We start from the raw sequence: 25,303 nt of genomic DNA, 5'->3' as shown, positions 1-25,303 counted from the left end.
ATCAGCAATTCGAGGGGGGCCAGAATTTTTTTCTTCCCCTTTTTTCTTTTGTCCGAATCGAGCTCACTGCAGCACTCGAGTCTCAGAATCCTGCGCGTCTCGTTCTAACCGGACGTTCAATCGATAAGATCAAGACAAGTATCGCTGCGCTTAAAGTCCTGTGTTCCAAAGTCAATCACGATACCCTTTTGCGAAATTTGTCATCGTGAACATCACGTCAGGGCTGCTGGGGGGAGAATCAATACTTCTGGCGCAAGATCTAAAATCCATGGAGTCATTCATCATGTAGGGGTCATTGCCAATTCAGAACAGAAGCTCACTGAAAGGGTCGAGCTCATCTTTGCGACAAATCATGTTGGACATTTTCTCTTCACTAGCCTCATCATCGGCAGGTTTATTGCAGCCAATTAGGCCCAGGAGACTCGGTTCAGAACTGTCAACGCGACTTCTTTTGGGCACTACTTTTCTCCATTTCGCATCTCCGACATCAACCTGAACAAGAACGCCCATTGATGCAGATTACCAAGCAGTTTTGCGACAAGGATCTTTCAAATGTGAGCTACGAGGGTGTGATCGCATACGCTCACAGCAAGACTGCCAATACCCTATACACCATGTCCTCGGACCACAAGCTTTGTCAGCAAGTACAGTATCGAGTTATTTGCAGTCCACCCATGATCCGTCAACACCATTGTCAACCAGCACTTTGGACAAGAACAACTGCAAGTCCTGATGGAAACAGAAAAAGAAGAAGAAGAAAAGTAGAGAGGCTGGGAGTACCACACTTCACCAAGTCCATAGAATAGGGAGAGGCACCTTTCAGCTTACCGCTGTGAGCACTGTCTTGGACGCGGGTGACACATCGAGATCGATAGTCAAGGGCATTCATCTTGTAGATTGCAAGATGTCCAACGACGATTGTGATGGTACCGACTACGTGGACAGAGCTGAACAATGAGGACGCCGATAATGTGATTTTCATCTTTGGCTTCATCCAAGCTTCCATCCAGGGTAATGGATTGACTTTGGGGAATCCAAAGTCTCCATGCAAATGTTGTCTGCCAATGCATGGACCTCAACTGGTACTAGGCGCACAAACTTTTCAAACCGGTGACATGGAGTCTCCGACCGCGTCCTTCCCTGGGGAAAAGTTTTTCGATGGCTCACGATGTCCTTGCCTACCAGAAAGTACGCGAGGCGCGCCTGGCCTGATGGATGTTGTTGTTATTGCTGAGTTGCGATGGACATCTGAGGATGCTTCGGTACCGGGTACTGAGGGGGCCGTCGGCGCTAGGGCACCCCAAATACAATAGCATCGCGTAGTGACGAGGCCGTCAACGCCTAGAACGCCCTCGTTGATCCCAGCCGCCCTCGGCAGTGAACAAGCCTTTGCTGGACGGCCCACTTCAACGACAAGGGTCGGACCCCAGCGCATCTCGCAGCTACTATAGTACATGATAACCTTGTCAACTCTAGACTGGCCCGATTCTAAGGCAGACACGGGAATACCCAGCGCCACGGTTCGACCCAAGACGAGATGCGGATCCGGGGTTCAGCTCCGATGAAGACTTGCAAGTTGCCAATAATGTGCCGACAGCATTGCATGCGGGTCTCCACAGTCTGACTATGCTTGTCTAGCGGGTCACTCAACTCTAGATCCAGACCTGCTTCGAACAACATTGACAAGAACGCTGCTTGTCCGAATAAAGTCATGAGAGATCAGCTGGATCATAAAACCTGGAATGAGATCAAGTATTAAAGAAGGATGTAATCGCTCAATCCACCATGCTCTGTCTACGGTGCTCGACATCTCAACCAAGCTCTGGCCTTGATAGCAACTGGATTGAACAGAGAGACATAGTCTTTGCAGTTTAATTCTTCTCAAAAAGTCACGATGCTTGCTCGCAGTCTCTGGGGCCTCGCCCTGTCCGCCTCTATGGGATTGGCCGGACTCACGAATACACTGAATCTCCAGACACAAACAGCCATCCAGTGCACTACCAAGAAGACGAGCGTCTCGGTCAAGAACGTGCCAACCTCGACAAAGACATTGCAGCCAGCACCTCAGATTGTTCTTGTACGTTACCAATTCAATCATTTCCCTTTACATATGAACCAAGGTCAAGTACTCACGATATGTTGCAGGCAACAGTGGTTTCGCACCCAATCAAAACCGTCACACCGGCGGCTATCACCAAGTCGAGCACAAAGTACGTCACCAGCACGGTTACGACAACAGCCTCCGAGGAGACAGACACATTTTCAACCACGACAACTTCCGTCGTCACTACCACCGTGACCTCGACTGAGGCATACACTACTACGACGGCAACAACAATATCCACCACATCCACCTCGACCTCTACCATTGCTGCAACGGCCTCTATTGTCCCTGTGGACCAGACGGTCGTAGCCGCCAACTCCAAAAGGGACCTGATCAAGCTTCCGGGTCGTTCTATGCCCATGCCACGGGCCAAGGCTGCATCCAAGAACACGTGCCCTCTCTTCAACGACAAGTTTGCCGCCTCTGTATCATGTATGTATTATAATTACCTTGCCCTTTCACACTGTGTCATAGGGCGCGCCATCATTGAAAAGTAATGGTGGGGAATGAGGTCCTGGATTTGACTGACCGTTTGCAGGTATTAAATCGGTTACAGTCAAGTACGTCAAGCAAATCATCGTTGTCGGTAGCTCCATCACGGTGACGCTGCGGCCTCGTGTGACTACCGTCGTGGTCACCTCAACGTTGACGTCGACGTCGACGGTTCCAGCAGTTGCCGCATCCACCACCCTGACGTTCTCCGAGACATCCACGTCGACTGTCGCTTCCACCTTGACCACGACGGCCACCACAACATCGACGGCGACCGAGGTTGCCACGGCCACGGCGACCTTCTACGCGGCCTGCGGCGACGATAACATCATCGGACCCAAGGGCCCCAACGGCGGGTACCTGGGTGACGTGTACCGTTCCGGCTCGGGCAGTTATGTGTCGGCGTCGGCCAGCTCAAACTATGAGTGCTGCGTCAAGTGCCTCACCTCGTCCACATGCCAGTACTCGGTCTTCTACCAGGGCTCTTCTTGCCTCATGGCCCAGGGCACTCAGTGCAGCGCCACGTTCCAAGCGGGCACCGTGTACGAGACCAATGCCCAGAACCAGTACAACCCTCTGTACCTGTCAAACGGCTACTGTGGACAGGTGATTGATGGTGGGATCGACGACTCGCTGGGTAGTTAAAGACAAGGATAGAAGTCTCGCAAAATGTCGATGGTCTGGGCCACAAGTGAGATTGTACGTAATAAATAATGATGAATAGTAAGATCAAACAATTTACCAAAAGCAATTGACAATAGCACCAGGCCATATGGTCCATTGTAAAAAAAAAAGAAAAAAGAAAAAAAAAAACCTTCTTTAACGTCGATTATACAGCAACCGAAATAATGTTCCGTTCCAATATGCCAATACCGCAGCCGTCTGGGCATTATCAAAGGCCCATTGGTCACAGGCGCCCTAATGGAGGACGATCAATTGCAGGCTTTGTTTATTCTCAGTATATCAACTCGTGGTCGATTTGGTGTCTTGGAGGGTGCTGCTCCGCGATCTAGAGGTGTTTCTAACCTCTGGAGTTTACGATATCCGTGACTCCTGTGGGCAACATTACTTCGACCTGAATTTTTGGCTGACCACTAGGAAACGAGCTTGAGCCACATCATTTGTGTCGTAATCTGGACTCAGACCTGGTAGCCCTTGAAGGTAGATATACACAAATCGTCCTCCAGGATTACAGCCTACTAAGTTCGTACTGTTTTACCACTTTCGATTGATAAATGAGGACTCCAATTGGTAGACCAGGTCCATTGGACGGCTTCCACACTCCACTTCAAGATGCGTGGCTGCAAGTTGCAACTCTACGACTGCAGACTCGTGGGGGCCGCACTTTGTCGTGCAGAACTTTAACCATTATCGACGGAGAGGCAGCACAGAGCCTTGTATGATTTATGCATAAATATAACCAACGTTGCATTATGACAACATAGTTTCTTCCACATGCATTGCCCCAGGTAGCCATCCAATCACCGGCGGCAGACAGACTACCAGCAGCCTGCACTGCACGAATAAAATGTCCCATCTTGGACTCTCCGCCAATCCCCGAGGGACGCAAAATCCACAATTATCAATACTGGGGACGCAAATCGGCCCCAATGTTGCAACAACTGAGTTACCGACATAAGTATATTGATTGACTAAAATGCCGTGGCTGAACAGCCTGAATCTCTTGCCGGAAGGGCCCGCAGGGAGTAAGCCGTGTTTCTATAGGTGATTGGAATGTTTTTCGTCAATTAGACATTATCATTAAAACATCATTGACTTCCAACTGGTATTATGTCAATATGTTGAATTACGAACAGGGACTCGAAGTTGTGCCAGGCCATGAAATTCCCGAGGTCGTCCCCCGTGAACTCGAAAGCATTCCTACGGCGCTAGATCCATGGCGCGCAGTTCATGGACCGTACGAAAAAGAATGCCACGATACTCGGACCAAAACTCCACCTGGCGCCGAACCCCCTCGCCCAGCCCGCGGCATTTTCGGCGCCCGCAAAGCTTGGAAATGGTGGACAATAGTATTGATCTTCGTCTTGGTGGCTATTGCCGCCATACTCGGCGGGGTACTGGGCAGTCGTTCGAGAAGTCAAACAACCGACGATAGCACGACTCCAGTCTCGGACCCCGGAGGTGGCAATAACAGCACGCAAACTTTAGAAATCCGGAATAATTCGTTACTTTCCGTAACAGGGCACATATAAGAAAGCGGCAGCTGGACGGCTAGACTAGTGTTCGAAGGCACTGACGGCAAGTTGCGCTTTATAGACCGAACTGGTCCCAATGGCTTGTGGTCAGCCGTGACGACTTTGGATGACGTTCCATTGGCGCCTAATGGATCCTTTGCTATCTCTACAGATATGGAACATGGGGTATGTATGGTCCTAGTCAATACAGCGGGTTCCGTCGCTAATTCCGCTGTGGTAAAAACAGATGAGTACGGTCGAATACACGCTGTATTATGCGACAGAATCCGGTGAACTTTGTGGGCAAGACTTCGCATACGGGCGGACGCCACTGACCGGAAGTCCTGGCGACATCAACGACGTAAATCTCGCAGCCGCAAATGGATCTTCCATAGCGACATACTTTCCCTATATAGTGACTCAAGACCAAGACACGGGCGAGATGCTGTGGTACGGGTACAAAAATCATGTTGTACCTTACTACTTCGATCTGACTGGATCATCGCTAACCGTGATTGGTGCTCTCTATACCGCCATGCTTGTCCTTCCGACGAACTCGTGGACGTACGAGAGAGTCAATACGACTTTAACGGCGGCGTTCTTCTATCGGACACCTGAGGGTGCCCTGGCTTTCGCCTTGGGAGAGCCAGCGTTCCGAAGCGCCAACGAATCCACTATTGCCAGCTGGACCCCCTATGCAGGCGCGACGCCAAACGTATCTCTGCCGGAACGGAGCGCAGTCGGCGGTTTTGCTGTGGCTTCGGGTATTGACAGCACATATGTGTCTACTTACCTCCTCTACCAAGACGACAACGGGACAATTCAAGTTTTGTTGCCCGGCGGCAAGGGTTGGGACCGCCCTAAATCTTTCGACGCTTTCAACGGCGCGGATAGGGGCACATCGATTGCGTGTCTGACCATGGGAGCCTATTCCCAAAACAACGAAACGAATGTTCCCGTGTCGTACAACACGGACACCAGTCGGTGCTACTTCCAGAGCGAGGGCTTGCTGAAGGAGGCCTGGTATGACGGAGCTGAATGGCGAGATTGTGGCCTTGTAGCTACTGGGCCAGCGGCATGAGACTTTTGGCGATGCAGCCGTGGCGGTTTTGGTGCCTTATGTAAAGTTGGGCCTTTGGCGAAGATGTGATGATGTACAACTCACGAGTCACAAACTTGCTGGTCATCTTAATTTCATGCCCTGGAATAAATTCTATCTTTTTATTTCGTTTATACATGCCGCCACCAGACGGTCCAGGAGGTGGAGGCGTATTTCAATTAACCATGCATGGTACGCAAAGCCGTCCGACTTAAAGGTGCTCAAGCAAAGACGGCATCTCTAATGGGAGTGAGATAAAGATAGGGACACCGAGCTCTCGGTGTATCATCTAGACACCCTTGATCCAAAGGAGGTATGACATTCAACTTTCCACCAGCAAGATATATGACACTAACGGTTGCATATCTACTACGATATTACAGTTCGTGTAAATAACGGCCCGGCCAGACTCGAGGCCAAGTTGACCTTTCGGCCAGGCTTCCTTGGGCACAAGGAGAGAAGCCGGATGGCTTGTATCCTCCCGACTGCGATCGGCGCAATCATTGCCGACCCTTCTCGGAGGGCTGATGACATTAAGCTTGACACCGTGTGATGAGAGGTTTCATTGGAACTCGCATGTATTTGAGGCTACACCAGGCAAACGATCGCAGAAATAAGAAGTAAAACAATAATAAAAGCTGTTATAATCTGTAGATACTCGCCTAGTTGTTAATCTTAGAATTGCGCGCCATAGATCAAGACAAGATACACAAAGATCGTCAAATCGTGTACGCTTGCTGGGTAGAACTAGTCGGATTTTTACCCACTGTTCCACATAGGGGTGCATGGTCCACTTTTCCCATTTTGGAGTTTTGAAATCCAGGCGTAAGAGCTAAAATAAGCCCACTCGACAACAAGCAAGAAACAGAACCTTCTTGTAGTGTAGTGGTTAGCACGTGGGATTTTGACTGTCTTCAAATATTCCCGAGTCCCCGGTTCGAACCCGGGCAAGAAGTGTGCAAACATATTTTTGTCGACTACCAATCTTGATTTATTTTAGACGATTTTTTTGGTTGTGTATAAATATTCATCTTTTGCGACTGCACGTAGTCAGCTGGTATTATGAAATTGCATTCTTTGTCTGAAGGTATCATGCGGTTTGGTATACTCGTCTTGTTTCATTTCTATGGTGTTGCGGTCGGCCATTAAAAATATTGCATGGCGTCTTTGTTTTGCTTCGAGAAGAGCGTCCGGCTAAGTCTCCTTATGTGCATCTCTTTCGAGGTTGCACTGCTCGTAGATATTAATGGATGGGAGGTAGTCTGGTAGTTTGCGCTTTATTTCAAAAATATCGAAGCGCAGATCTATTTGAAATATGCACCATCGGAGTGAGGTCTTGAGATTTGAGTTGAGTATTTATTATGTTTGTCTTAAAGCAGTACTTGATTGACTGTATTGATTTTAACGGATACTGTATAATTATTTCTAGGCATTCTATTACTTTCCCTTTCTGTTTCGTTGCTTTTGGGACCTGCCAGGCAGATTTCCCGCCTGCCGCGGGGTATTCTAACACCGGCGGGGTTTCGATCAAATATGGAGACAAGCTTGGAAGACGATAGCAAGCACATCATCGCCAACCCGGACTCGGTGCGGGCTTATTGGTCAATAATTGAGAGATCAACATCGGAAATAGCCCGAGAACTTACCTCACTGTGCGTCTAATCCGGCCGTCGGCTTTCCTTGCGGATACCCTGCTTTGCTTCTAGTGAGTCAACTCATATACAGCTTGTGTGACGCAAGACACAAGTCCTTCAATACCATTGTTCATACAACTGCTCTTTCTTTCATATGTTCTCGCGAACAGCCCGCTGTACCCTTCGTACACTTGCCCACCGGCCAGCTTCGTCTTCGTCTTCGCTCCTCTTTACGCCCGGTTGCAACGCCAGGGACCGTTTATCGGCACTCATCCGTTCCTCTCCGGATTTCATCTTCCAGCAGCAGCAGCGCGCCAACATGGCCACCGCCGTCGCCAAGCGCCTCTCGGGCAAGACCATTCTGATCACGGGCGCCAGCTCGGGTATTGGACGCTCGACCGCCTTCGAGTTTGCGCGGGCGTCGCCGCAGGACCTGCGGCTGATCTTGACGGCCCGCCGCGCCGACGTACTCAAGGAGCTCGCCGCCGAGATCACCAAGGAGGTGGGCGAGGGCGTCAAGGTCCTCCCCGTGCAGTTTGACGTCTCGAAACCCGCCGAGGTCCGGGCCTTTGTCGGTAACCTGCCTGAGGAGTGGCGGAACATTGACGTGCTGGTCAACAATGCGTAAGTGCCAAGTATTGATTTCCACGTGATCGAGTCTCTACAAATAATGTAGAGACTGCCAGCTCATTCAAGCCTATATCTGCTGCTTGGACAAGATAAAATGGAAACGTCGTGCTAATTGCATCACCCACTTGTACAGAGGCCTGGTCAAAGGAGTCGCTCAGGCGCCCAAGATTGCCGAGGATGATATTGACATCATGTTCTCGACCAACGTGACGGGCCTGATCAACCTGACCCAGCAGATCCTCAACATCTTCCTCGCCCGGCCTGACGGCGGCAAGGGCGACATCATCAACGTTGGCAGCATTGCCGGCCGTGAGCCCTACCCCGGCGGCAGCATCTACTGCGCTACCAAGGCTGCCGTTCGCAGCTTCACTGAGAGCTTGCGCAAGGAGCTGGTGGCATCGCAGATCCGGGTCATTGAGATTGATCCCGGCCAGGTTGAGACGGTAAGTTTTGAGGAAGCAAAAGCGCAGAAACGTTGAAAATAGAATGAGCTGACCAAAATGACAGAACTTCTCCGTGGTTCGCTTTGGAGGCGACAAGGCCAAGGCCGATGCAGTCTATGCGTAAGTGTCTACACCCACTGTCTTTGCACGTCTCCAGCTTCCGCCTTCTTCTACTAACACTTAGCAGCGGCGTTGAGCCCTTGACCCCAGAAGATATTGCAGAAGTCGTTGTATTCGCAGCGGGCAGAAGAGACAATGTTGTGATTGCAGATACTCTGATTTACCACAAGAACCAGGCCGGTGCCACCACCGTCCACCGGAAGACTTAGACGTATAGAATTGCCAAACGACAGAGGACAGGACTTGTATTGAAAAGCAACGTATATTTATTACAGAATATACATCATGACATACTCAACCGGAGAGTACAAGACTTTGCACTGCACTACCTGCATTCCCGAGATACCGATTATCTAAGTCCCTGTGGATTCGCTGACACTGCTTGGTGATTTTGCATAAACTCATGAAGATGAAAGCGATACCATTCCACCTGGCTTTGTTCCGAAGGATTACACTGACATGGTCATCAACTAAACGTCAGGCCTTACCTCTGTCTTGCATGGACGTTTTAACATTGGAACTTGGTGCCAGCATAATGATTGTTTTGACCATTTTGTATTTACTTCTGGCAAAGACTGCTAGTAATAATTATCTAAGAACCTAGGTACGTAGTAGGTAGGCATAATATTTTATAACGTCTACTTGACTGGCGGATGGCCTTCTACGAAACTTACCGTGCTGTAAACTTCATCCTGTCGATACAAATCTGACTATTCCATGGATCAGCAAGGATAAAAAAAAAAAGAGAATCTGAAAAGAAACAAGTAAATGTTTGATTTGAATCAGAAAGCCGTCTTACTCATTCACAGAGACCGGCATCTGACCAGCAGGCCTCAAGACGAAACCTGACAGTCAAACGCACTGGAACTAACATTACGCCCGAAGACAACTCCACAACTGATCCTCGATGCCAGAACGACAACTACAGTGCGGGAGAATGGCTCGGCCCCGGTGAGATAGTTGAATGGATAAACGCGTTTCATCATAAAAGATGGTGCTGGAATACATGAGAATCTCGAGCTTACCTTGCTGCTTGTTGAATAACTCGAACACCGACCGTTGCAACTTAAATATTTTCTATAAACTGAATTTGACAATTAGCCACTGTTTCAAAAACGTGTGTAGTGTCAAATGTGAATTGGAGAAACATGTAATCAGAAAATGTTTTTGGTATAGGGTTATCTTCACAGCGCTTCAGAAGCAGAACTGAAAATAAGGTTTTTCATCACGGACATGTTTGGGGAGGTGTATTGAGGAAGTTGACTTACCCAGTAGTGCCGATGAGACGTTGTACAGTGCCTGTATACGATTGCCTAGTAATCTTGCCCAAAATGTTAGCCATGATCGATCGACAGGTCGTCAATAGTAACAAGGAATTTGAAGTGTGCTTCAGATGGTGATGCATGTTTGTTCTGCGCTCATGGACATCGCTAAGAACTGTGGATAAGAAATCATCAACAGCAGGGGGAAAAGAAGGGTGAAGGCGACAGTCCGAGTGGAAATAAATGAAGCTGCTTACCATTAGTTCTGCATTCACGACTGTGCCGCCTCCAATGGTGAACCAGCAACCACAGCCAAACGAGACAAGTTTCTGAGACGAATACTCCCAACCAACCAACCCTTGTGGCCATTCTGGCAAGGGCGCAGTTGTCGGTCAGATCATTCAGGGCTCAAGATAATCCTTTTGAGCACTTGTCGCGAATGGTGCAATCACTGCGTTCCCATGGGAGGCGGCGATAGTCGCGTGTCGAGGTCCTGGAGGTAGAGATGTTGGTAAAGGTAGAAAGGAAGAGGCTCAAAAAATTTCCAAGCTCAAGAAAAATCGATTTGGAGGTAGGCGACAATTGTGGCCGGTGGCCGGTGCGTAATTGGTTCCGTGGTGGGCTGGTGGATAAGTCGATAGATAGTGGGGTAGGTACCTAGGTAGCTTGGTTGGGTGGCTTTTCTGGCATTTGATCCCTGCAATTCTTTCGACGAGCTCTAGAAAAGTAACATAGTGCAAACGTGAATTTTTGGCCGTCTTTTGCTGCGATAGCATTCCAGTCGCAGCGCCGATCAAGCACACAACAGATACCATGGCTGACCGTAGGAGGATCAATGGGCCAGTCGGAACCACGACACCGCCGGTATTTGTCCATGCACCTGCCAGGCCGAGACCCAGAGAGTCCGACTCTATTCGCAAGATCTGTAAGTGGTGATGATTCATTTTCTCAGGCAATATCCTCCCTTGTTTCTTCACGCCTTTGCTCACCACCTATATTAGACTTGAAAACCGGCATAACTCCCTCAGCCTCTGGGTCAGCCTACCTCGAACTCGAAAGCCGCCCGGGTCACCCTCACAGATCGAATCTGAAGCTTTCATGTACCGTACACGGCCCAAGGGCTCTCCCTCGATCGGCGCCGTTTTCGCCTCATATCATTCTGACTACGCATGTCAAGTACGCTCCATTTGCAACTAGGACACGGCGTGGATACTTGAGGGACTCGAGCGAACGTGACTTGGGCGTACATTTGGAGACTGCCTTGCGCGGTGCCATCATTGCAGATCGATGGCCAAAAAGTGGTGTTGACATCATTGTTACGATAGTCGAAGGCGACCAAGATCGCGACGCCCCCCACAACCAAGACGATGAGAACTGGGAGATGATGAATGTGTTGAGCGGCTGTATTACCGTTGCCTCCGCAGCAATCGCAGATGCCGGCATTGACTGCGTGGATACTGTGGCTGGAGGTGTCGCGGCCCTGGTTTCCAAGAAGGACGGTCAAGTGCCGAGTATCATTGTGGACCCCATCGTGGCTGAGAACCAAAAGATCTTGGCCGCTTGCTGTGTGGCATACCTGCCCTCACGAGACGAGGTGACGAATTTATGGTTCAAAGGACAGCTTCCTGGCGGCGATTTCATGGTTTACAACACTATGCTCGAACGAAGTATGGTGGCTAGCCGGAGCGCCAACAGAGTGATAGTGCAAGCTCTGAGTGAAACGGCCAAGAAGGGGCAAGAAGCTACCTGAGAGTGCGTGGTGTTGTAATAGAGATGAAATATACAAGCACGACGTCTGGAAATCGGGGCCAATTCAACTCAAAACAGGAAAAGACCCTTGACCTCACGGCCTGCACAAATGATTGTAGGCAATTCGCCTGTTTTACCTGGATCTGGCTGATGGTGTAAAGGAGAATTGTTACCTTGGCTTTGAAGGTCCAACATTTGTTGCGTCGGCCACATCAGCACTGATCAGGTATGATGTTGGAAAGACAAGGACTAGAAGCGAATATGCTTTTTTGGAGCGCTTATCCCGAGTCCGCAAGATTATACCTCTGCATTGTCTACCCTATAGAAGAATCAGATGTCCTTCATCGAGGGAATGGCGGATAACGAAGGATGGAATGTTGGTATGATATCGCCCCTCTACACTCGATAGAGTCTTGCTGCCTGTTGGTAGGAATTCATTGTTATAATGAGTTCTTTCGGAATCATTGCGACAGATAGATACATCCCCGGGACAATGCAACAATCGTGCACTTCAACTCCAAATACTCATATCAAGGTGGGAAATGTTTTACAATTAGTTCAGCGCCCAGTATCATATAACCATTAGCGGATTCATGGGCCTAAAATTAGCGCCCGACGGTGCAAGTTGCAGCGCATTACACGCGTTGTAAAACGCGCTGCGGAAAGCAAGTTCGACCCGACATTCCGGACTAGAAGAGACGAGGCACATGTCGAAGAGTCAATGGTCCATCCTGTTCTGGGGTTTCAATCAATCGAGGTAGAAAGGGACCCCAAATTCACCCCCTCTCAATATATGTGGGTGTGTCTGTCTAATAAGCTTACCTGCATGGAGCTTTCTTCGGTGATTGTAATCTCATCTCAGCCAGCTTGAACTTGCCCTCCCGCTCTGAAGTTGCTCCATCCCTCGGAATCCTTCGATACCCACCACTAACTACACCTGCCCCAAACACCTTCCAGGCACAAACAACATAGCTTGTTTACTTACGCCTACACACCTCCGTTCGAGTGTATGCGCTCCGTGTTGCATCGTCTCGTGTAGTACAACGAAATCAAAAATGCAGTACCAGTTTCCACGAGCATCAGCAATCTGACTAGATCCGTCCGATCATCGCTTGCATAACAGCCCGCCAGTGACGTTTGTCCTATCGCTGTAGAGTGAGCGCTCCCGGCACGCACGGGTACGGGCAACGACGAATGCACCATGGCATCTCCAGGGGCCGCTGTCGTGCCTGCGCCCACGGCATTCGATAACGCGAGCATGCTCCATAACCTCACGCAGTGGACGCTACAACACTTGAGACTACCCGTCAACGTCAGCCGCTATGCCGAAGACCTCTTTCTTGCCGGACCTAGGATGCTGACCAAGCTTGGTTCCATCATGTCTTACGCAGATACTGTGGACGGCTTTGGCCAACGAGTACTACCCGATCCGACCGGCTCCGATTTGTTTCTTACCACCGCCGCCGGAAGCACCACTGCCAACGTTGCTGCCGATGCCTCCGTTGCCGCCGCAGCCGCCGCTGAACTGGTCGACCAGGACCCTGCGGCTATGGCGTCTCGACTGAGCTTGGAAGGGGCAAAGGGCCTGGGAAGCGTCTTCAGCTATGCCACTAGCAAATGGGCGCTCTGCTGTGTGGCCATGGCTATCATACTGAACAGAACACACATCTTTGCCGCAAGCCGGCGCAGACTTCGCTTGGGCTGGCATGTTCGGCTCTTTCTCCGCTTTCTACCGCTTGTCCTCTTTCTCTTCCAGGCCCAACAGCTGCTGCAGTCGATACAATGCCAAACATCGCCAGACTTTTCAGAGATGCGCTGGGGCAACGCGAGCAAGTCATCTGACCTCATGTTTACCGAGCCCGGAGGCTATCTGCATACCATCAGCTCAACATTGCTGTTGGGCGCCAGCGACCTAGACTCATGCCGGGCTGTAAATATGGTTCCAGACGACGACCAGGTCTACCCTGCCGAGCTGCAAGGATCATTGTCGCTGCTATGGCCGCTCTTTGGAACTTTCTGTCTGAGCCACTTTCTCGAAACCGTGTCGTGTGCCGTGCAGGGCCGGCCGGTGGCCGTTGAGACGGGCATGACACTTTTTGAGCACTCGCTGGCTTTCGCCGAGGCCGACGCTGCCGTCAGTAACCAGCTTGGCTGGGGTTTGTTCTCCAGCAGCGGTACCGCAAACGTCACTCTTACCCAAGGGTCAACAGGAACCAGCATTGCCATCTCACGATCCATGATCATGAAGCGTGTCAATACTCCACCCGAGGTTCTCCTGGTCGCTTTCCTTTCTGCCATGAGCCATGTGACAAGCCACCTCTTGGGTGTGTTCAATCTTCAGTCGCGCTTTCGCCTCTTGAATACTGGATTCTGGGCTCTATGTTTTATGAGCAGCATTGTGTACGAGGCGTTCAACTTTTCTCTGGACGACCCATCGAGCATGGGTCTCTTTAGATTCCCGACGGTGTGTATTATAGGGTTCATCCCCCATGTCATGGTATTTACCGGCATCTTCATTTGTGCTTTTATTTACGGCATTGCACTTGTTCTGTCGGCGCTTTCTCCTCCTGACGGAATGGAAAATGTCCGGCAGCTCAACTTCTACCAGCGCTTGCGCTCAGCCCACGAAAATATGCAAGCAAATATTTCGCTCTCCGATATACGTGTGAGCAGGGACATGGATTTCTATACTGCTCTACTCAGAATCGGGTTTGGAGTGATTACAATGGCTAGCGAAGCTGTTTATTTGAACGAGGATCGCCGTGTCAATGTCAAGCAACTGACCTGGCTGGAGGAAGAGCGCTTCAAAGAATTGGAAAAATTCCGCATGCAATGGACTGGATCAAGTCTTGGGGACTCTCGTTATGACCAGGCGGGGACAATCGGTCTGATTCCAGTCAAGGATGACCAAGTCAATGCCTCCAGTGGTTATGCAAGAGAGCGTGCTGCGCAAAAACTGCCAAAGGCCAGGGCAGGAGATAAGCGGGCGAAGGATGGTGTAGGAGCCATTGAGCGCAGCTCACGATGGATCCTGGCTATGGACTTCATCATCAACATCAATCGATTGATTCTCCGGTGGTCGTCACTACTGATGCTAAGAGCCCTTGCGCGAATTGGTATCAGGGCACAGCCACGTTTTCTCCTGTGGCTATCACGCCGACCTAAGAAGACCAGGAAAGAGGAGGCGGAGACAAGAAACACCGAGGAGGCTAGTTCGAGCAGACAAGGCGCTCAGGACATGCTCTTTAATGATGAGGATGCTGATGTTGAGTCTGAGATGATGATGCGCCTTCGGCATACCCCCGAGACTGCCAACATTTCATGGGCAGATATTGATAAACGGCTCTATCAGTCATGGACACATGGCGCCCTATGGGGAAGTGCCGACACAAGCGGCGCCTGGGAACCTGAATCGGACGCTGATGACTGGGACACGACCAGCTTGATTGACAGCGTTGCAAGCAGTGACGTAGGCTTCAACACGCGTGATCAATATCCTTGGGAAGACGAGGAAGATGATCTCGACGATGGCCAACGTACCCCGACACAGCAGTCTCGTTTTGCTACTAGAGAGCCGACGCCATCCGAGGCTAGTATCACGATGAGCGATCTTGCTCGCTTGCTAAACCCCATGACGGCGGATGAGCGACAAGAGGCCCAGGCACTAGCCGCACACCTGACAAGTGACCGTATCATGACGCGCTCTGCATACGCTCGTCAGCAGGCAGCACAGCGCACCCGTCTCCTGACCACCGCGGTTACAGCTGGCCGAGACCGAAACCGTAGAATGACACCCGAAGAAGAGGCTGAACTACTCGAACAGCTGATCATTTCCCGGCGTACGGCGCCTCGCCGAAGGCCAGACATTTACGAGATCGATAACAGCGGCCAGGAGAACACGGGCTCTTGGGCTGGCCTGGACGAGAATGGTGGCGACGGCGGTCCGCAGTGCGTTGTCTGTCACAGCTCGCCCCGAACGGTAATTGTCTGGCCTTGCCGATGCCTGAGTCTCTGCGATGAGTGTCGTGTCACGTTAGCCATGAATAACTTTGATAAATGTGTATGTTGTCGACGTGAAGTGATTAGCTTCTCAAGGATCTACGTGCCTTGATCAAGCGGACGGAAGGTTTTTGTATTATGGAAGGCTTTAGTTTGTTTGGCACAAGCTGTCCAATGGCCAAGGGGAATCAATCATTGCTAAGGAGTTGGGACATTTTGGTTTTTCAGGTTTTTATACACAACACAGCGTAGGAGAGCTTTTTGGCCAACTTGGTCAATCCAGTCATGTTGGGCGCAGAAAGCTGTCCTAATAGACACATGCCCTTCGGTACATATTCCATTTTGCGTCTAAATTTACTTTGTTGAGGACGCCAAGGATGAACAGTCTATTCTCACAGACAAATGCTAGTGGTGAAATGCATGGTATGGTTTGAGCAGTGGTTTATATTGAGGATATCTAGAGTAGCAACGCTATTACATGGCAGCCCATTCAATGCTGAAAGCTCTGACTGGAGGTCCAGTGGCACTGGTTGCCTTGACCCCATGCCCACCGACGACCTCACCGCTCGTCTTGCCCTCGCCAGCAGTTGCACCGCCTATCAAGTAAGCCTTCTTGACATTGGTGCCTAGTCTTCCACCGCCAACAATGTCCAGCAGCTTAATCTCGTCATTCCAGCCATAATGCGTCGCTTGAAAGTGACTGTGGTATCTCAGGGGGTCACCAGGATAGACATTGTAGTCACAGCCAAACCGCAGACCAGGCATCATGTAGTAGCCATGATCGTGGAGGTGAGCATAGAGGGGGTAGCCGCGGGGAGCATCAACCAGCGACGCGGTATCCTCTTCCTCGTCCACGGACGGCGGGGGGTCCATCAATGCGCCGCTAGTGACGGGCGTAATGGCAAAAGGTTCAATGGCCGCTACCGATGCTTTGGGCTTGTTGGCCTGCTTGGTCACTTGGGAATCCGACGAATCAAAGAGGTTCAACTCTTCATCTACAGAGGCTGCTGCTTCTGCTGCAGCATTGTCTGGCTCTTTGGAGCTGGTAACGGCACCGGCACTGGTGATGGACGACGTATCTTCTTTGGTCTTTTGCGCTTTCTTACCCTTGGCCTTGGCCTTGTTGAGGCCCTGTACCTTTCTAAACTCTGCGTATTCACGTGCGGCGGTGGCGGCGCCCAGTCCATCCTGCTTCATGGCTTGGAGATAGGCAGCGCGCACAGCGGGGTCGGGGGACGCCAGCCGCGACGGATGAAACGCGGCATCGTCGACTACGTAGGCCGCCTTTTTGCGCACGAGCACCATGGCCTCTTCTGCCATCAACTCAATGGGCAGGCCCATGAAGACGCTCTGCGACGGGGCTTGCGGCATGGTTCCTACAAAGGGCGAGCAGATATTGTGGTGACGGCGGAGGTACATGATATCGTCAATGTCGAAGAGCAGGTACCGATCAGTGACCTTTGAGATCCTGACGGGTGACCTGGAGCTGTCCGACGCCATGGTAGCTGTGTGTTTGTCAAGTTCTGAGCTTCCTTTCCTGTTTCAACCGAGTCAGCCACAAGTTTCTTGGAAATTGAGATTGCGACAAAAATAGGTGAAAATGTGTGATGATCATTTGTTTTTAGGATTGATAATTGTGTCAACATGTTCGCTTTCAGGGGATTGACAGATTATTATTTGGTGTAATCAGGTCATCAAGTGGTTTGGGGAACACTAATGAAAAATGCGCAATGCAAACGTACCTTTGGGTTGAGATGCTTGACAAGTAAAGAGGAAGAGAAGGTGATTCAGAGCTCAGAGCTAGGAAGAAAATATAGAAAAATTTGGAGGCGTGGGGTCGGCACAGTGTCAGGGTGGGGTTTTATCCACTTGACACTGTCAACTATAAATCGACCAGACAGGACGGCTTGAGACAACCGACAAGTATCTCATCTCTCTAAAAGTCACGCCGGATTTTGAATGTTTGTCAAAACTCTAAAACTCGATGCTCGTCTTGGTGGTAGAAGCCGGATTCTTTTCCTTCTCCTCGTCTTCCAGCATGGGTGGAAGCACAAAGGGCTTGATGATGAGACCTTTGGACCGGCTCAGACTAAAAGCCATATCTTCGCCAGTGTGGCCGTCGGAGCCACCTCCTCCCTTTTCGTGATGGATGGGCAGGCTGTGTACTTTGAGGAGACCTTGCGTCTTCTCATCTGATTTGGAGTCGGACTTGGCATCGGGAGGGGGCGCATGGACTTTGTCGAGTTGAAGCGGGATCAGCTCCAGGGCGCCATCGCACAACAGCTCCATCCATCTTGTGAGTCCGGTGGCTCGTGGGTACAGAGACAGCGGCAGAGTTATGATAGCAGTCAGCTTTCTTGGAAACTGCCGAAGAAGAGCTCGCAGACCATGCAGGAATTGCAGGACTTCTTCAGGCCGGCATAGAGAGGTCGGGTACATGGTCGGAGACAGGAGATTAGGCACTACAACTCGGTGCACCCATGTTGGCGAAGAGCTCAAAAGTCTTGTTCCCAGATCCTTGAGAAACAGTTGAAATGGGGATCCAGACTCCTTCGTCGGTCTCGCGCCTGGCATAGCCATCGATGGGTGGAAACTGATCTGGCCGTTGACATCCTGAGGAGATAGGCGTTTTGTCAGATCGAACGAGTGACAAAAGATGCCAGACGAGCCAGCAGATGTGCCGGTCGATCTTTGTGGTGTATCTGTGATGAATCAGTGACATGATACCACGATATAGTGGCGATTCATTAAAACTCACCTCTAGGAGTTCCAACCGATCCTAAACTCTCATATCGCCATGCAATCTTCATCTTGTCACCGCCCGCAGCTTCGGATTTTGAGGATGATTTAGAGTCGGTAAGAATTCCTGGAAGCTCCGTCTTCCATCCTTCATGCATTCCTAGTACATGCACTTGATGGCCTTGGACGAGACCCTCGGCAGCATAGTAGCGAAGCAGGATGCCAGCAAAGTCGGTCGTGCCATGCTCCTCAACGAGCAATGATGTTCCCAGCGGAAGTCCAGAATGGCCTGCGAGCAGAGAATCTAATGACGCAGTTCCTGTCGACGTAGTGACGCGGCCGTCTAGCGGCGACGGTCTGAGGCCTGGGACTGATACATTTTCCACCTTTGCCTGTGCTGCCGCTGCCGATGAAGATGTACTGATGACGGTGTTTCTCTTTCGGAGCGACATTGCTTAGATTCGTGGCCTTTATATTCGACCAAGCGCGCGAGGATAATCTTCAGAAAGAAGAAACCAACTCAATAAAAAAAAAAAAACGATTCGTATGCGCAATCTACAAAATGCTTAATCGTGTCTTGCGTATAAGTGCTGCTACATATAAAAGTAATGTAGGATTTCGTCACTGGGTGCATCGCGGGGCACTCAAATTTTGAATCTCCAATTCCGCATGGGCGGAACCTGGAAACCGCAAGCACTGTACTGCTGTAGCTCTCCCCAAACCCCCTGTCTACAGTACCTAGACTGACCCAGCTGCGGCTGCTTGCCCAGTGGCAGCGGGAAGCCCCGCAGAGCCGTCGACTCAAGCGTCGAACTTTTGAGCTTCGGAAGCAAGAAAAAAAAAAGAGTACGGAAAAAAATAAGTCAAACCAGGCGCATTCCAATACAAAGTCGCAAACCACGAGACTACTCACTACTCACCCGACGCTTACCGAACCACTTCCTTTCGTAACCGATCAACCGTTTTCTCTTTTCGTTTATAGACCGCAGCCATGTCGTCCGGCGACGCACAGCTCTTTGAGGAAACCTTTGTGGTGACAAACTACGATCAGGCAAAGTACGACCGCGTGGCGCGCATCACGGCCACATCCAACGACAATGCCACGCAAATGACCCTGGACATCAACATTGAGCTCTTTCCCTGCCGCGTGGGCGACCCGCTGAGCGTCGTGCTCGCCACCACCCTGAGCCTCGACGGCAAGGCTGGCGAGGAGGAGCGCGGCTGGCGGGACGTCAAGGCCGGTACCGAGACGGCCAGCCTGGCGGACAACTACGACTACGTGTGCCACGGCAAGATTTACAAGTTTGAGGATGGTGCTGATGGTCAGAGCATGTGAGTTTTGGAAACTTGGAACATTTTCATTCCAGAAACGCCACGCCATTGAATCGGCCGCTGACTCGCCCTCAAACTTATAGCAAGGCATACATTTCATTTGGCGGTCTGCTCATGATGCTTGAGGGACCTTCCAAGAAGCTTCTCCCTCTGCGAGTCGACAACACCTATCTGCTGGTCAAGAAATAGAAGATCTCGACGTAGAAAAGGTGTTCGTTTCCGCTTCAGCATGAAAAGGGAAAACCACACGCAGCGCGGATATACCAAACAGGGGTGTAACGACACATGGCATTCGGAGGCCCACGCGATGGTGAGAAGGGAGTTAGACTTGGCGTTCAGGCGTACGGAAAATCACAGAAGGCTCTGTGTGCTTAAATTATGTTCTTAATTCTGAGGAGACCAAGGGCTCGTACTGGATCTTCTTCTCAACAAATCGTGCGAGATTATTGGAGCGACATGGACGGGGCCTCCGTGTTGTGCGGACCAGGGAAGGGCGTCTTCCTGTGCATCCTCTGGAGTATCTCGTCATAGTCCGGCTCGTTCTCCCGGGTCAGGATCCCTCTGCGCATAAAGAAGTCCAGGAGCACCACGGCGCAGTTCGGCTTGAACTCTCCCCGGGCCATGGCCTCCTGTATCTCGTCCACAGTCCACAGATAAAATTCCTGAACCTCGCCGTCCTTGGGTGTTGGCTTGACATCAGCAGGTAGCTCAATATCATAGACCCATTGAGTCTCGGGATAAATGAGATCCTTTTCTCCACCAGCCCTCTCGTCCGTCACGTAAACATAAACGACTGTACCGGCGAGCTGGCACCTTTCCCTCATCAGGGACTCTGGCAAATCAGCTTCCTCATCAGACTCGCGAATAATGCACTCGTAGGGGTCCTCGGCTGTCATCAAGCCTCCGGCGACCGTATTGTCCAACATGCTGGGGTAGTTGCTCTTGTTGCTGGCGCGCCTCGGGACCCAAACCCGGATCCCGTGCTTGACCCCGTCATCCTTGACATATGCCGTCATGTGAACGCCGTAGCGCATCACGCCGAGCAATCCAGCGCCTGCTCTCTCGACACTGTAAAGCAGTTCTCCATCGTCGGTGCTGTAAACGGGCCACGGCTCGTTTCTCCACTTCTTGATAATTTCCCAGGTGCCTTGGGTCCGCCAGTACTGCATCACGTCGCCGACGACCTTGGTGCGTTCAGCCTCGGTAGGCAGATCAAAGGCGCGGATGGTGCGTGCCTCGGAGTCCACGTCTACAGCCCCCCGGATAGACTCGGGGATGGAGAGGAGCGACTGTACCACGGGTGGGTGCATATATCCAAGCGTGATATCCTTGCCTGTAGAGATGCGGTGGATCAAGGTGTACAGAGGTTCTGGGAATGCTTTCAGGATGCCATCTTGATCATATGGGAAACTGGCAAGACATGGTTGAGTATACGGTGCAAGAGACCTGAGGGTCTGCGAAATCGAACACTTACACATCCACCTGCTTGGCAAGGTCGAGGTTGCTCAGAGGTGCCATTTTGCTAAATATGTGTGCAAATGGATGTTGCTTGTTCTTGTGCAAAGAAGCGCCGCTCTTGGTTGATGATATTTCAAAACTGGAAAAATGTCTGATACGCAATGAAGGAAGGCGAATTTGCGAATCGATGCTAGATGCTGCTGCTGTTGCTGATGCTGTGTGCGGCCTCACGTGCCCAGTCAATGTCGAGTATGACAAACGGGAAATAGTATAAGCTTTGGTGAAGGAGCCAAGCAACTGGGTCGTCGTTGTTGCGTTTTTATACTGGTTCCCAAGAAGAAGACGAGGACGTGACCAAAGCCGCCCGGAAAATACCATGGGCGCTCTCCAGCTCGTGTGAATCACTGCTTAGGCGAAGACAGGATGATGAGCCAGATTCCTCAACGAGCATATGCAGTCATCTGTAAAAATACGGTGGTCTTGGTCGACGTACCTCGATCTGGAATCTGCAACCGGCTGAAAAGGTGCAGTGCAGCGCAGGCAGGGCGGGATGGATCTGGCACATGCAGCTTGGCCCTTACCCAGGCCTTTCTCCCTTGCTTGGCTTGAATGGCGGGGTGATGGATGAATGGTATTGGTGGGGGCTCTGGGCTTCAGTGTCCCAATTAGTGAGTGCAGTGCAGCTACAAACCTAGGTAGGTGACGCCAATTTCTTTGCTCTGCTACGTCGAAGATTCGAGCTACAGCTCGCGACATCGCTGCATTTAGGTAGTCCATCTATTTCATTATATGAGGTTGATTACCCTCAGCTCAGCTCGCGCTCAGCAACTGGAATATGAACTCAATGTCATGAGCTATAAGCACAACCAGCTTGATATTCCATTCGGCACAATTCTGTCTGCTTTGTTTTCATTATAGAATCTTTCCTTGAATTTTATATACATCTACACATTATACCCACGTATCCGGGGACAAGCAGAAAAATGGCGGACCAGCAACAACCTCTCTTTGGCCTGTTACCGGCCGGCCACCCGCTGATGACGGCGCCCTCGTCCATTCCCGGGCCGGGCTCCTTTCTCTACGTGATCCCCTCGACCACGCCGGCCAACCCCAAGCCCTTCTCCCACCTCTCTGTGTTCCTGCTGCCCGGCGTGGCGCTGCCCCCGGACACGGCCGCCGCCATTTACCTCATCACCAACCCCGAGGCCCTGGCCGCCGGCACCGCCCCGCCGGCCACGCGCTTCCTCGGCGGCGTCGGCCCTGGCAAGGAGAGCGCCGTCTTCAAGCTCGGCGGCGGCCAGCAGGGCGTCGTCATTGGCGTCAGCGTCGAGGACGCCGGCAGCGTCGCCCAGAGGATCGAGGAGCAGCAGGCTGCCAGGGCGGGTAGTGGAGGCGGCGAGCTGGTCAAGGCCGGCGGGGCGGCATCGGGCGGCGGCCAGCAGCCGTCGACGCAGGTTCTTGCGCAGCGCATCATCAAGAATGCCTTCAACTTCCTGGCCAGTTTCAGTGGGCAGGCCGGCGGCACCGAGGTTGTGCCGCTGCGTGCATTCGAAGAGTGGTGGAAGAAGTTCGAGAGCAGGGTCAGATCAGATCCCAGCTTCCTGGAGAGGGAGACAGATTGAAGTGGGAGAAACTTACTCATCTCTTATTTCTTACTTATTTCGAATTTAGAAAATACGGGCAGAAGAAAAGCGCCTGGATCCTCTGTTCCTCGCCTGGGTAGCGAGAGATACCAGTTCAGAGGCAGCGCTACGGAAAAACTTTGACCGACAAGCATTGAGCAGAAAGCAATTCGCCACTTGCGGGTTGGAAGATGTGCAATTGTATACCCCCGCAGGAGGATCAAGGTACCGATCGATGGGTTATGGCTCCGACCTGCAAGATACTCATCGTGAACAAACGGTACGAGACAACCGAGCACAATGTTCCGGTCTTGATAAGACTACGAAAGACACTCTGGACACCAAAGTATATGGGTGACACTAGGGATACGGCCTATTGGACCATGGATCACCATATCGGTATGCGTATTATATTTATAGTACGGGATCAGCTCTTAAGAAATCAAATCAAAAGTTCATGTGCTTTAGATAATGTCTTGTGGCTTCTTCCAATCTTGCGCAAATTTCAACTTGACCTTTGCTTTCACAAGGGGTTTTTTGACCAGTCCAGATTACTATTTAACATCGTAGTGTCAGCTCATGCCAACGTCCTCGTTGCAAAAGCCATGGCAGGGTACACCGACAATGTTAAAAGGCAGTTTTGCCGGGTATCCCGCGCCGTGCAACTTGAGCATATGACACCACAGGAGCATGTCTATCCGCACGTCGCCAGTGCCGAAGCTAAGTGGCTCGTCTGGGACGTGAGTGTACTGGACTTTGACCTGCGCCGGGTCCTCGAGAGCCTGGATGCGCGCCCAGGTGCCGCTGGCCCCCGGCCCCGTCGTCGGGTCGGTCTCCGCCAGCACCTGTAGTATGGCCACGTTCTTCGTCGCGAGATTCTCCGAAGGCAGGAATGGGTAGAGCGACGAGTCGGTCGGTACGGCCGGTGTGTTCCGTGAGGCGAGAGCCGTGTGACATGCTATTTTTTCTATTATACGGCGAAAACGGGTCTCGCAGGCATCGCCCTGGCTGGAATTGCCGTTGCAATATGCCTCGCTGCGGGCCCAGGGAAACCAGACGAGTCCATGGCGCCGGACTAGCTCCTCAATTTCCTGAGGGCGGTCCTCTACAGCGTCCATGACCCGGCCGACAATCTCCTTCTTTCCTGCGGGTCGAATGACCTCGGGAAGTCTGCAGAGTCTAAAGCGTAGGACGCGACAGTCGCTTGGATTCTTCACGCTGATATCAAAGGTTTCGAGGCAGCTGCCGCGGCGAGTATCTAGCACGGCAAGGGCCATGACCTCGAGCAGGTCGGCCATGGACGTCACATACTCGATGCTTACACGGCGCACTGACAGGCTTGCGGCTAGAAACAGAGGGTGAACCAGCATCCGCAGCTGCTCATCGCCGCAACACACCCAACGGCGAGGCTCTCGCCACTCGAGAGTATCCCGGTCCGAGTTGAAGCGTGGCCGACGATGTTTTCCCCTCTGTGAGAGCAGGTTTTCGACCATTTTTCTCGTTAATGACTCGCTGTCAATGTCTTCGTCGAGATCTTCGGCATCAGTGTGTAGTCTTGGTATCAGCAAAGTCTCCAGAATTTCCTGATCAATCTCGAGCCCGCCATAGAGCCCCTTCAGCTCTTCCCGTGCCTCGAAGCAAGCGCCGAGCACAGTGGGCCGTGGTGCACTTGGGCGTTCCGTATCTGGGACAATAGCATAGCATGTCCACCAATCCTTCCCTGCGCTCCAGTTCCATGAATCGAGATCCAGTTTGAGGCGAACGGGAACCGTCCTCGGGGTGAGAGCAAAATGGTATATTTTCAGCCTCAGCTCAACGGGGAGCTTTGAGAAGAGGTGGAACGATTGTGTTGCTGCCATGTTGTGTAATTTGATCTTTTTGGAGGGTGATTTATGGTTGTGTACAGTCGGTGTAATGAAGCTATCCCTGCCAGAGTGCGTATCTCATGGCCGTACTTCTTGTTGTTTGCGGGTGCCGTGGTCCAGAGAAATGGTTTGTCGAAATATCCACTCCCTCGAAGATACTTGATCTGAAATCAATGACGACGTACTGCCATTAAAGACTCCTGTGGATGGAAAGAGCACATGATGCATGGCGCATATGCTGCCCATCAAGGTTGTTGACGGAAACAACGAGTGTTCTGTGGGTGGCCAAAGGGGTAGCCATCAAGGTTGTTGATCTGCAGCGATATACCAGTTGGGCCATGCCCAAGCAAACCCGCGGGATGTCAACTCTAAAATATATTCAGGTGCATACGTACATACGCTGGAGAACCAGTACAATTAATAAACGTGATCGATGAGCTGAAACCTTACAATGGGAGTGATGGAAGGTCTTTTGGCTTGACAGTTTGGGTCGATGTGTATGCAGTTGGAACTAATTATTGGCGGTGAGGTCGATGTTTCCAAAGCTCTCTCTCTCTCTC

The 25,303-nt window shown here is 51.3% G+C and overlaps 11 protein-coding genes across 11 annotated transcripts; 7 read left to right on the top strand and 4 right to left on the bottom strand.

Annotated features, from left to right (window-relative positions):
- Nucleotides 1-1,894: 1,894 nt before the first annotated feature.
- PFICI_05708 (uncharacterized protein) lies at nucleotides 1,895-3,241 on the top strand (the record flags this gene model as incomplete). Its single annotated transcript, XM_007834289.1, has 3 exons — nucleotides 1,895-2,077; nucleotides 2,146-2,536; nucleotides 2,643-3,241. The coding sequence occupies 3 exons, from the start codon at nucleotides 1,895-1,897 to the stop codon at nucleotides 3,239-3,241; spliced, it is 1,173 nt and encodes a 390-aa protein (XP_007832480.1).
- Nucleotides 3,242-4,395: 1,154 nt separating this feature from the next.
- Nucleotides 4,396-5,872, top strand: PFICI_05707 (uncharacterized protein; the record flags this gene model as incomplete). The annotated part of the gene is made up of 3 exons (XM_007834288.1): nucleotides 4,396-4,738; nucleotides 4,838-4,977; nucleotides 5,039-5,872. 3 exons carry the CDS (start codon nucleotides 4,396-4,398, stop codon nucleotides 5,870-5,872), a joined length of 1,317 nt encoding a protein of 438 aa, XP_007832479.1.
- Nucleotides 5,873-7,843: 1,971 nt separating this feature from the next.
- On the top strand, nucleotides 7,844-8,926 carry PFICI_05706 (oxidoreductase; the record flags this gene model as incomplete). The annotated part of the gene is made up of 4 exons (XM_007834287.1): nucleotides 7,844-8,148; nucleotides 8,288-8,597; nucleotides 8,662-8,717; nucleotides 8,785-8,926. The coding sequence occupies 4 exons, from the start codon at nucleotides 7,844-7,846 to the stop codon at nucleotides 8,924-8,926; spliced, it is 813 nt and encodes a 270-aa protein (XP_007832478.1).
- A 1,866-nt stretch (nucleotides 8,927-10,792) lies between these two features.
- On the top strand, nucleotides 10,793-11,729 carry PFICI_05705 (uncharacterized protein; the record flags this gene model as incomplete). The annotated part of the gene is made up of 2 exons (XM_007834286.1): nucleotides 10,793-10,904; nucleotides 10,981-11,729. The coding sequence occupies 2 exons, from the start codon at nucleotides 10,793-10,795 to the stop codon at nucleotides 11,727-11,729; spliced, it is 861 nt and encodes a 286-aa protein (XP_007832477.1).
- A 1,200-nt stretch (nucleotides 11,730-12,929) lies between these two features.
- PFICI_05704 (uncharacterized protein) lies at nucleotides 12,930-15,839 on the top strand (the record flags this gene model as incomplete). The annotated part of the gene is made up of 1 exon (XM_007834285.1): nucleotides 12,930-15,839. The coding sequence occupies one exon, from the start codon at nucleotides 12,930-12,932 to the stop codon at nucleotides 15,837-15,839; it is 2,910 nt and encodes a 969-aa protein (XP_007832476.1).
- A 362-nt stretch (nucleotides 15,840-16,201) lies between these two features.
- On the bottom strand, nucleotides 16,202-17,227 carry PFICI_05703 (uncharacterized protein; the record flags this gene model as incomplete). The annotated part of the gene is made up of 1 exon (XM_007834284.1): nucleotides 16,202-17,227. One exon carries the CDS (start codon nucleotides 17,225-17,227, stop codon nucleotides 16,202-16,204), a length of 1,026 nt encoding a protein of 341 aa, XP_007832475.1.
- A 474-nt stretch (nucleotides 17,228-17,701) lies between these two features.
- Nucleotides 17,702-18,918, bottom strand: PFICI_05702 (uncharacterized protein; the record flags this gene model as incomplete). Its single annotated transcript, XM_007834283.1, has 2 exons — nucleotides 17,702-18,429; nucleotides 18,486-18,918. 2 exons carry the CDS (start codon nucleotides 18,916-18,918, stop codon nucleotides 17,702-17,704), a joined length of 1,161 nt encoding a protein of 386 aa, XP_007832474.1.
- Nucleotides 18,919-19,457: 539 nt separating this feature from the next.
- Nucleotides 19,458-19,987, top strand: PFICI_05701 (uncharacterized protein; the record flags this gene model as incomplete). The annotated part of the gene is made up of 2 exons (XM_007834282.1): nucleotides 19,458-19,798; nucleotides 19,882-19,987. 2 exons carry the CDS (start codon nucleotides 19,458-19,460, stop codon nucleotides 19,985-19,987), a joined length of 447 nt encoding a protein of 148 aa, XP_007832473.1.
- A 254-nt stretch (nucleotides 19,988-20,241) lies between these two features.
- Nucleotides 20,242-21,316, bottom strand: PFICI_05700 (uncharacterized protein; the record flags this gene model as incomplete). The annotated part of the gene is made up of 2 exons (XM_007834281.1): nucleotides 20,242-21,208; nucleotides 21,273-21,316. 2 exons carry the CDS (start codon nucleotides 21,314-21,316, stop codon nucleotides 20,242-20,244), a joined length of 1,011 nt encoding a protein of 336 aa, XP_007832472.1.
- A 923-nt stretch (nucleotides 21,317-22,239) lies between these two features.
- On the top strand, nucleotides 22,240-22,878 carry PFICI_05699 (uncharacterized protein; the record flags this gene model as incomplete). The annotated part of the gene is made up of 1 exon (XM_007834280.1): nucleotides 22,240-22,878. One exon carries the CDS (start codon nucleotides 22,240-22,242, stop codon nucleotides 22,876-22,878), a length of 639 nt encoding a protein of 212 aa, XP_007832471.1.
- Nucleotides 22,879-23,450: 572 nt separating this feature from the next.
- Nucleotides 23,451-24,176, bottom strand: PFICI_05698 (uncharacterized protein; the record flags this gene model as incomplete). Its single annotated transcript, XM_007834279.1, has 1 exon — nucleotides 23,451-24,176. The coding sequence occupies one exon, from the start codon at nucleotides 24,174-24,176 to the stop codon at nucleotides 23,451-23,453; it is 726 nt and encodes a 241-aa protein (XP_007832470.1).
- Nucleotides 24,177-25,303: the final 1,127 nt, after the last annotated feature.

The sequence above is a fragment of the Pestalotiopsis fici genome (genome assembly GCF_000516985.1).
Source record: "Pestalotiopsis fici W106-1 unplaced genomic scaffold PFICI_Scf_3, whole genome shotgun sequence".
Lineage (NCBI taxonomy): Eukaryota > Fungi > Ascomycota > Sordariomycetes > Amphisphaeriales > Sporocadaceae > Pestalotiopsis > Pestalotiopsis fici.
This window is presented reverse-complemented; position numbering and strand designations above follow the sequence as displayed.